The sequence below is a fragment of the Quercus suber genome, unplaced genomic scaffold (genome assembly GCF_002906115.3).
Source record: "Quercus suber isolate HL8 unplaced genomic scaffold, Cork oak 2.0 scaffold_1138, whole genome shotgun sequence".
Classification (NCBI taxonomy): Eukaryota; Viridiplantae; Streptophyta; class Magnoliopsida; order Fagales; family Fagaceae; genus Quercus; species Quercus suber.
In genome coordinates this window covers 23,929-35,265 of record NW_027070541.1, presented here as the reverse complement: position 1 = coordinate 35,265, position 11,337 = coordinate 23,929, and the positions used below count along the sequence as shown (strand labels likewise).

The 11,337-nt window shown below is 33.6% G+C and overlaps 1 protein-coding gene across 2 annotated transcripts; it reads right to left on the bottom strand.

Moving 5' to 3' along the window:
* Positions 1-479: 479 nt before the first annotated feature.
* LOC112039172 (uncharacterized) lies at positions 480-9,263 on the bottom strand. Of its 2 annotated transcripts, none has more exons than XM_024072022.2 (7): positions 9,141-9,263; positions 6,746-6,980; positions 5,376-5,515; positions 4,480-4,573; positions 3,155-3,688; positions 1,700-2,037; positions 480-1,015 (listed from the first exon to the last, which is right to left on the bottom strand). In XM_024072022.2, exons 2-7 carry the CDS (start codon positions 6,912-6,914, stop codon positions 857-859), a joined length of 1,434 nt encoding a protein of 477 aa, XP_023927790.1. In that variant the 5' UTR covers positions 6,915-6,980; positions 9,141-9,263; the 3' UTR covers positions 480-856. The 2 variants fall into 2 exon arrangements, with proteins under 2 accessions (XP_023927790.1, XP_023927791.1); XM_024072023.2 differs by having other exon boundaries at positions 6,746-7,006; positions 9,141-9,250.
* Between the last annotated feature and the right edge of the window lie 2,074 nt (positions 9,264-11,337).

Below are 11,337 nucleotides of genomic sequence, written 5' to 3'. Positions count from 1 at the left end.
ATTTCAACTTACACAATAATTTCCTTTAGGTAACCATGCAATCGTCAACTGGATAGTTGGAATAGCATCAATTTTTTGTAATCTTAGTTTACCTTTGCTTTTTGGGATATTCTGTTTTTGATAACTAGCTTCTGAAAGAAATTTAATTGTGATTCCCATGAGCAATCATCTATTCAGGGAGTTTCTAGAAATAGTTAAAGCATTTCCTTGTGAATTCACCATACACTTCATAAATGTGACTGAAAGAAAAGATAGTTCATATTATAATCCCACTAAATGTACTTCCTAATTTATTTTTGAAAATGAACAATGAATTAACAGTCAAAACCTCAAACAATTTTGTAGAAATGAATAGGCAAGTAGAAAAGATAACCTCTTACTACTAGCATAAGCATATTTTGACAGTATTTCTTTATAAAAGATGGAAGAATAATAAAGAGCAATAAAAAAGCTATTAAAGAAAAACTCAAGTCATAGGATAGGAAAACAAGCAGCAGGCTGCAAGAATTATATTTCACAATATTATAACAATTCATATACACCTCCTTACGATCAAATAGCAACTTCAACTGTACATTTTAAATATATAAAAGAAAATCTATAAGACTAACTTTCAACAAAATTAGAGAAACCACTCCATAAACTTGTCAGCTAAGAGGAGAAAAGGAATGGAACAAACACCAAGAGCTGACCCAACAATTAGGCAAGAAATAGTTTATTGTATAGCTAATTATTTCAAGAGCTCAAGGAGGAAATGGAACTCAGCATCTAAATTAGAAGCCAAATTTTTGCTTAAAAATAGACAGAAGGGACAAGGAGCTGCTATATTCAAGCTAATGAGAAAGAAAAGGGGCTCTTATTCCTTGTTACCAAATCTCTTGGCAATGATTGGTCGGACATCATCGGCATCAATCAGGGTCTCTAAGAAAGGAAGTAATGAAACTAGTGCACAGTCTGACGGATCATCAAACCAACTCTTTATAGGAATCCCATTATTGACTTGCAACCGGAAAACCTGAAATGATCAAAATGAGATAAGGCTTAAACAATCAGAATCAGGAGTTTACCCTACAGGTACAACTATTGTTTTGTTTTTGTCTTTTTTTTTTTTTTTTTTTTTTCTTTTCCCCCCTTTCTTTTTTTGGATAACATACACTGTTTTCTCATGTCAATATTAAGTAAGTTCTGAAGACCTTATTCACACCAAGGGCTAGCACTCAAATCTTTGCCTTCCTAGATTTTTACCGGAAATATCATTTACTAGATTTTAGTATGAATTTCCTGCCTAGACATATGCATTTCCATAAGTTCCAAAGTTCATCAATTACTTCTTAATTTCTTAGAAATGCCAAGCAGAACTGTGAATATCTGAACCAGATGATGGGAAGATACTGTCTTACGTAAAGCCATGGAATCAAACAAAATGCCAGGTCTTAGACCTCGGGTCAGCAATTCCTCCACCCCCCCCCCCCCCTTTAAAAAAAACTCTTTCTCTATCTCTGAAGAAATGCACACCTTCAAGAGTTAAGAAAGTCCAACTAAATCTAAGTTGATACCCCCTAACATAATCTGAAAACACAAATATCAACCTAATGATTAACACCACTAAAATAAATTTTCAACATCTCAAGAAGTGACCCAAAAAAAAGGGACCAAGCCAAGGGCCAAATTACTGAGATAAAATGGGCAGGTGAGGTACCTGTGGAGAGTTATCAACTATGGCAACTTTTGCAAGATCAAGACCTAAAACTGTCAAATCTTTAGTGTAACTGCCATCTGCAAAAATGCATGATTCACGGTAAACTCGGCGAGATATAAGCTTTCCATCTGGATCCAGTATATCAAGAAGTTGCTCTGCATAGATGCTTTGGCTTGCAGTAAAAATAACAACTTCAAACATCTCCGCAACTCTCTCCAAGAATGTGTGGAGGTAAGGCCTCTGTTTCACATATACAGTGTGCTCTTTCATATTGAAGAAAACAGAGAAGGTGAAGTCCGCATCATCACGGTGTTCCAATGTAGAGTGGACAAGTGTTTCTGCATATAAGAAAGTCAAGACCAAACATAAAAATCAAAAGAAATAACAATATAATTACATTGAACAAATGTTAAAGTTAAGTGCTACTCTTAGATTCCAAGTTGAACCACAATGTAAAGGCTCCATGAGAACGGAGGCTCGGATTATATATTCTTTTAACAAAATTCACTTGAGATTATCAAGAATCTATTAAACCTCTATCCAATATTGGTTTGAAAAGAAAATTTCATTATTCAGAAAATCTTTACCCAAAGAAAAAGTAAATTTTCAAGAAACGCTTAATGAACTCCAAATTATGCCAAGATCATATTACAGTACCCAAAAAAAAAAAAAAAAAAAAACATATCAACTTATACATAATGTGTAACTGAATGCCTGCTTTTGTGCTTTCTACAACTCAATGAGTCCAGCAGTCAACTAAAGTTTTTGTAACAAAAAGCAAGTCAGTTGGAACAAACAAGGTTCACTGAACAGTGTCATCTTCAGAGCTTTGGGATGTTTTCTCATGTGCAGGCAATGTGCACAGTATCTGAGAATCGAACCAAAAAAGCTTGATGATCAACAACGAATACTATTCCGGATTGTATCACTTTGGCCAATCACTTTAGTCGGATCTTCAAAGCCAGATTTGGGACCAACATAATCTGATGAGTTCTTGAGTTTTCACTATATTCACTTTCATTAGCTTTTAAATTTGATTTTCATCTTTTTAATGATTAACTGCCAATTGGGATTTATGAAGATGAACAATACACCATTGGCAACGTATAAGAAATTTTCTCCTCCTGCTACAGAAAATTCAAAATTATGTCTAGGTATAGATACCGTGACATGACCATCTACTGGATACATACTATAACAACAGTACAAATGAGGTTGATCAACTTATTGTGGAAAACAAATGTGTCATTAAGTACTCATCTATATAATGCAAAAATATTTGACCATATAAGATGATATTTACTAGCAGGTTGCAGTACAAGTGAATGAATTGGACTTACAAATCCCAAATTATTAAAGTTCAAACCATATGCCAGGAGAAATTGAGATATCATGTTAACCTAATTCAGGATTACATAAGTGATGGAACAACTATATATATCTCAATTTCCTTACCATCCAAATCAAGTACTAGTGTTACAGCTTTACTGTTCTGAGTTTCCTTTGGCAAAATAGTTGCCTGAAAGTTTGACACCACATCTGATAGTTCTGGTAAATTTTTTATGAAAACTTGTGGATCAAAGCACTCTGCCTGATCTGAGTCAGAGTTAACATCAAATTCCTGGTTGCAGGATCTCATCTGATCAATTGCTAGGTACAAGCTGTTATTATCTGAGACCTTTAAGGCTTCTTCACCAGATTGGGTATCATTGATATCGCTCATTTTCACAGTTTCCTCAAGGAAAGGCAACATTATGTATTGCTCAGCCACATCAAACAACGTACTCGGCTCAGTATAATCATAATTAGGAAAAAAATTTGCATCACCAATATCACCATCAAAAGCATTCTCATTGACGGGTAAGCTAGCAACTATCATGTCAGATATATAAAAATCTGATACATCACAAGTTTGATAATCAGATGAGCTTCTATTATCATCACTGTCATCAGCTCCCAACCTTGGCATGTCAGGATCATTGTTATTCCCTAAAGCAATTTACAAAAAGGGTCAGGTATCAGATACAATCTCTTCAAAAACACATGCAAAAGTTGCTAACTTGACATGGTTAGAGTATGTAAACAGGAGCTGAAATGCATATCTTTTATGATTTCTTTATCACATTCAATTTGGAGTTCTTGTTCCAGACAAACCATATTTACAGCTGCAACAATATTGTTCCAGGCAAAGCATGTTCCCGGCAAGTTAGGGTTCATGTTCCAGATGAAAAAGCTTGGAATTCATGTTCTTATTACTTCTAGCAGTCGAAAGTAGTGTAAAATACAATAATTTCTTTTATACTTAGTCAGGGTTTTGAAAAGCTGCAAAATATGCATGACCCAGTTTTCCATGCCTTCAAACAAACATCATTTTTGAAGAATCAGATTTTCTATTACCCCATTTAAGAAGAAAGAATTCACCTGAATTAAGAAAACATAAATGCAAAATCTAGCCTTCAGTGACTAGAAAATGGGAGACTAGGCCCACATGAATGAAGCAAATGTATGGAAATATAGGCGGGTAAAAGAACATTCCACCATTGTTTAATTCTTATCTTTTTCTTTTTCTTTTCTTTTTTACTCTCAGCATACCATATTGATTTGTAAAGTTGTATTCAAAATAAACAAATAAGTGTCTAATAAAAAGTAACTGTTGTTCTTCAACTTTGGTTGGGGTTTCAGAAGCACATCTAGAAGTCTTTCATGACCATTCCCACCTATAGAGAAAATAAAATATAGTAGATTGATTTAGTTTCAACCAACAGAGTTGCAAGTCAGACCTGTATCACTGTCAGCTTTTAGTTCAGTATCATTTTCAACAGGCTCCAAAGCAGGAGAGAAAATTGTCTCTAAGTTTGAATTGTGAGTAGATTCCTGCAAATTAATGAACCACCACTGTTGGTACCTTACCACCAAAATAGATTAAAGAAGCATAGAACACAATAAGATCATGATATAGAAACAGTACATGGAGGACAAAATTCATAACTAAAACTTAAAAAAGGGACACATATGCTATCTTTTTGAGAAGTACATATACATATATGCTCTCTTTGTTATCTGAATAACTATATGCATACAAAACGGCACAATAGAATTTCCAGTCATTTTCAAAATGTCTTTAACAACAAAAGGTAACCTACAATACTCGCAAGGAGGTCCAGGGAGAGGTAAGAAATACTCGCCTCCTTGCCATTCACACCTCATATCTAACAAGAACTTCCATGTTTTCCAATGAAAATAACTTCTCCACACTTGTGGCCTCCACTTGATATACCATATGTTTTTAACAACGAATAGGCAAGGAAAGCAAGCTCAAATAGATATTATTAAATCCACTAGATGTCACAAATATTTACCCATTCCCCACGCTGCCCTCTTTCTCAAATTTTTACTTATAGAAAAATATATATATTTACTTATTAAAAAAAATCCTAGATAAATAGTTGCAATCAACTATATATCTTTAAACCCATCACAGTTTCCACATGCACCTTGTGTGCTCCACATGCATCAACTTCATGTGTTTGCTTTGAAAGGGTCACAATACAAAGCAAAATCATCTTTGGTCAAAACAATTAATGTATCTCAACCAGATTTAATAACTACTGTAAGGGTATCCCAAAATGACAAATTAAAGAAATAACAGTATGGTCTTTGCAAATAAAAATTTTACCATTCTTTCAATGGTTGCAGAATCTACAAAGAATGATGCTTGTTTCTGAAACTGAGAAGTTTCTTCATTAGGCAATTCGGCACAGTCTGTAGCTTCATTGCTTTCAATGTTCTCAATGGGCACTTGGGTGCTTGAAGAAACTATAAGAATGATCAGGAGCATTAACAATGCATCTCTAATTACAAAAACAAACTGAAATATGCATCTCTGATTACAAAAATAGGAACCCAGTCAGCCCATAAAGCTTGGAAATAATAAAACTCATTGTTTGTAACATCAAACTGTGGTTGTATTGAGTGGAACACAAAACAGGACAAAATACCAACATAACACAAACAATTTTAACTATTCCACAACTGATATTTTTTTTTATTTTTTGGATAGGTAACTATTCCACAACTGATAAAAAGGTAATTAACTTCTTTTCTTCAAAGTGGGTTTTAGTGTGTGTGTGTGTGTGTGTGTGTGCGCGCGCACGCGCGTGTTGGGGGGTGGGGGCGGGGTGGGGGGCAAAGAAATGGATTAGAATTTGGTAGAACTAGCTCTGGCCAAAATGTCACTTCCTCCTCTTATAAGAATGAGTGGAGAGTAAGGACATAGATTCAAAAACCACAAGTTGCTAATGTAACTTACCAATAAAAAAAAGGGTGGAAACTAGGGGAACATTTAAAAGGCGCATTTTTTCTTTGCTTCAAATAACTTTTAGTGCTTTTTTGTACTCTTTTAACCTTCTAGATGTCATTTCTATTCAAGTTGTGCTTGAAGTCTGAAAGCATTCCTGTTTATCTCTTTGAAATTCAAAGCATGCAGAAAGTTTTTGAATATAGAATATCACACACACACACACATATCTATACACACACACACATATACATATATTTTTTGATAAGTAGCACATATCTATATATATAACAAGACACTAATAAAAAAAAATGGTGGAAACTAAGGGAACATTTAAAAGACTCATTTTTATTTTTTTGCTTTTGATAACTTTTAGTGCTATTCTGAGCTCTTTTATTCTTGAAGACTGAAAGCATTCATATTTATCTCCTTTAAATTCAAAGCATGCCAAAACTTTTTGAATCTTGAATATTACATACACACACTGATATATAACAGGACACTAACATTGTGCAATATTATCTATGCTTTACTTTACATGGTTCTGTTCTTAAAATGTTATTTTGAAACGAAGTACCGATGTCACACTATTTAACAGATTTTTGTCCACCCTTGGTGATCAAATTGGTCAAACTAAACCTACACTGGATATCTATCTGTTGATGTCCAATAATAGAGAACTCGAAACCTTCATATTAAATACACAACACATTGTTTGAGAGAAAAAAATCTTAGGGGTAGTTGCTTACCATCCTGACATTTGTGAATACAGGTGTCAAATTCTGCTGTTTGTTCAGTAATCCTGACATATGAGCATGATTTTTTGGAAACTTTACTCGGCTTTTGGCAGACATGAAGACCATATTTTTCTTTTAAACAGTGCATGCTCAAATTGTGCTTCATTTTTAGTGATGGCATTTGATCTGAACTGCTGATATGTACCGCAACCTTGATTCGGGAACATCAGTGGGGAAACAACACCCTCTAAACAATCAAATCAGAAGCAGAGACTGGATCATGGAAATGATAAAGATAAAAGAGGACAAATGTTCAGCAACCATTAGAAACAATGAGAATCATGCAGTGTAGTATTTATGCACTCAAACATCTTTTAAAGTCAATGTTTGTAAATAGAACTTCAGTAATTAACACATAAGAAAATTAACTAGCAGATCCATAATCTATGTTAGATTTATCACCGAGAACACAAGAAAGTTTAGTATAAATTAGTTGGGTGTAGTTAGTTAATCACCATAATTATCATAGCCAGAACCATCACTAACCAAGCCAAAGAACATGTTACCAAGCCAGAATGCCTAATAAAATCAGTTCCCTCAGGAGTGCTATCTTTAGCATGCCAAAGATTGACTCTATGCATTCGAACGTCCTATTACTCGTATACATACACCGAATTAAAAAAAGGGGGTGCTACTCAACAAGCATAACAAACCTCTCACTTTTTATAACTCCCCTTCAAGCAGAAAACTTCTATACAACTGAGTGTGGCATCCACATCACCACCACACCCCAAAGAAGGAGAAGACCAATATCTAAGAGCACCTAGCTACCAAACAATGTAATAGCAAGTGATCGACAATCTCTCCATCTCATTTACCCAATATATCAACTTGGGTTATCAACTGATATTGATTCATTTTCTTTTGATGATCGGTCCAATTTAATAATCTTTTCCAATGCTGCCATCCATGCAGAGAAAGATCACCTTTTCAGGACAAAAGTTTGCTAAATACTCCCATGGGTGGACAATCACATCATGCTTCTTTCAGCCATCGTGTAATTGACAAAATCATAAAATATCCAGATAAAGCAAATGAAATCATATTTCCCCTCTCTATATATTAACCATTTTTTTTTAAAAAAAGTAACAGAGTACTTTCTATTCAAACATATAAATAAAATAAAACTTTTTCTCTTGTTTTTGATAGGTAATAAAAGTTTTATTGATAGCAAAAATGCAACGTGTTTACGATGGTATACTCACGACAAAGAAAGAATACAAACAAATCAAATAGCAGATCTAACAGAAATAAGGAAACTTTTTCTCTATATAATAGTAATAATTACAATAACAAAAATGAAATCAACTTGGATGGCCCACATAATCAGATGCAAAAGAGGTTACAAGTGAGAGGGAGTAACGGATGATCAACACCTTAAATTCTTTCAAAGCTAGGATTTTGGTTTATTACATCTAGTAATGCGACAAAATAAGGTCTAAAATGAGAAAAAGGTGACAACAATTCACTTAAATCGACACAGTTTTTGCTTTCGAAACTCAAATGATGTGTAAGGAAGGTTTAATGAATAAGGCTCTCTTAAATGACCTTTTCAAACATAAAAGAAAACGAGTCCAACATTCAAACACGACGACACCATCACCAAAGTCAATACCACCGGTTCCAACACAACAACAGCCCCGATCACAATTAACAACTCCACTAAATGTGTTTTTCCTACTCTCTGCATCGAAACACACTTCAACATCAAAAATTCACTGTCAATTGACTCATCCATTTGAGCAGGACTACATCCAAAGATAGCAGATAATAGAATTTATCCATTTCTGTTAAAATTCAAAGGTGTCTAGTTAAGGCATAATATTAATGTGTAATTGCTGACTAAATTGAGGAATTTAAAGTCCTAACAAAAACAAAAGGAAACCCAAAAAAAAAAAAAAAAAAAAAAGGTATAGAAACAGTAGACCAACTTATTGAGAAGTCAAGAATTCCAAAACCCAAGTCCAAATTACCAAAAACTTTCTAGTAAAGTTTTAAAACAAGAAGAAAAGTAGAAAACCCAAGTCAACCAAGTAGTAATTCAGAAGACCAAACTCAAAATCAAAGTTGAATTCATCACATCAAAAAAGAAAAAGAAAAAGAGGAGCAACAACAATTCAAACAAGAACCCATAATTAAAACCAACCCATGAAGCTAAAACCCTAGAAAGACAAAGCTGAGATGACGGTTATACAGTTAAACTACCATTTCAACACAATAAAAGCAACCCCAACCAAAAAAAGAAAAAGAAAAAAGATTGAAGTAAAAGTAAATGAAACTCTAAATTTAGCTTTGAACCAAAAGAGGAAACTAAAAAACAGTGGAATTAGAAAGAAAATACAAATACCTGGTATAGTATAGGAGCTGAAAAACTCTCTGTCTCTCTCTCTCTCTCTCTCAACCTCTGTGGGTGTGTTCTGTCTCTGACTTTGTCGTTCCTCTCTCTTTTCTTTTTTTTTCTCTTTTTAACTTCCACGAACGGTCAGACAAGAAGTGATGTTGGGTTCTGTTGGATCTTACGGACGGCTGAGATTGGTATATTTGGGAAGTGGTTTAGACCGGTGGGAATGCGCCACGTGTGCTGTCAAAGACCAGCTCAGGGTGACGCGTTGACACGTGCAGCTTCGCGGAAAGAGAGGGTGAGTTCGGAATTGGACCGTCCCCACGTACTTCTATTGGCGCGTGCTCTTCACACTCGGATAGTAGCACTCAAAAATAAAAAAACTACTACTTGTTTGTTTCTCTCCTTCGACGGTTGCGTGTTCGCAAACATTGTGTGTCTTTTGACGTTCTCTTGTGTTCTTTATTTCATTTACTGTTTTGCCATTGTTTTTTTTTTTTTTAATTATTAGATGAATATATCTCTTTTTCTTATTCGACAACAACAAATTTTATCAATTAAGTTAATTAAAATTCATTTATAATAAAATTGATCATGAGATGATAAATTATTACTAGTTTTAATATTAATCTACTAGTGATATATATATATATATATTTTACATAACTTTTACAACAAATTCTAAATAGTTGATTATTGTTGATGGAGAAAAAAGTAATTTAAATAGTGAGTTCAAATTATAATCAATAACAATTTACCTTTTAGGATTTGTTATGAAAATATTATAACCGTAATAATTTTCTACTTTTTTTTACCCAGTAACCAGGGGCTAATTTGGATTTGTTGTAAAATTTTGGTGTAAATGTTGTGAACCTCACAATACTCAAAAGTAATTTCACTTTGATTAGTTAAATGGGTTTACGCATGATTAAAAAAATGAATAGAAAGATATGTATATCCAATGTAAGTCAGGTATGGGCGTATGGTTGAGTATGGCAACGGCAATGGCAACTGGCAACCACTTCAAATATTTTAAACCTAAGAATCTACAACTTTTTTTTTTTTAATTTTTATAATGCTGAATAAGAATCTGCTACTTGGCTGGAATGATTTGGCCTAGGTTGGAACCGTTTGGTTAGGTTGAATTTAGGCAAGAAAAATAGAAAAGGGGAATTAAAGAGAGAGTTCTTTTCACTTTGTTTGTTGGGACTTGGGAAGCAGAAGCAGAAGCAGAACATGTACGGAAAAGAAAATAGGGTGTAGTCTTTGGTGTTCTTCGTTTTCCACTAGAGTCCACTGAATTAAAATCAACTTGAATGCATGGGGGAGAAAATGTGAGAGGAAAATAGTGCAAGAAATGTGAATGACACATTAATTCATTGTCTACTTGCTAGCCAGTGTTTCATTTTGACCATATGTGAGAACATTTTGACCATATGTGAGAACTACGACTTAAAAGCATGGGGACTTTTGGGCATTCCCTCAGATACATTTTCCAAATTGGAGGATCAACTAATCATAAATTGCTGCTAATTATTTTCATTAAAAGATTTAACGTGGTCCGCGTACATTTATTTTAATTATTATTTATTTGAATTTATTTTATTTTATAATAAGTGTAATAAATAAATACCTATCTTATTAAGATTCTTTTTGTGAACGGAAACTTACAATATTGTTTGGAAGAAAAATGCGTATTTTGGTGAACATATATACTCTTATATGGAAGGAATATAAATAGAGAATCAACGTCAAATTGAAGGGGTCTCTAGTCTAGCCTCATAAATTAAAAGCTTTTGTTCTCCATCAAAGGGTATTATTTCTTCAAATTCAATAATTTACATTAGTATTTTTTTTCTATAAATCACTTGAAAACAACAATGATTGTTGTATTTTCTTCGATTGTTTTAAAATTTTTCACATATATATTTGAACAACAATGGCTATGTTGTATTTTCTTCTATTGTTTTAAGATTTCTCACATTATGTCCCCTAAATTGAGGGATACACACATAGAATCACCACTTGAAGTAGGCTTAGAGGCACAAATAAACTATTTTCTTTAAGATGATATTTGCCCTTAATTGATTGTGTTTGCTATCGGGCTGCAAGCAAATCGTCTTCAAGATACAACTAAGCATGGATTCTACGTGTTACAATCTTAGAGAATCTTAAGAATTTTTTTCTAATACAAAATCTATAA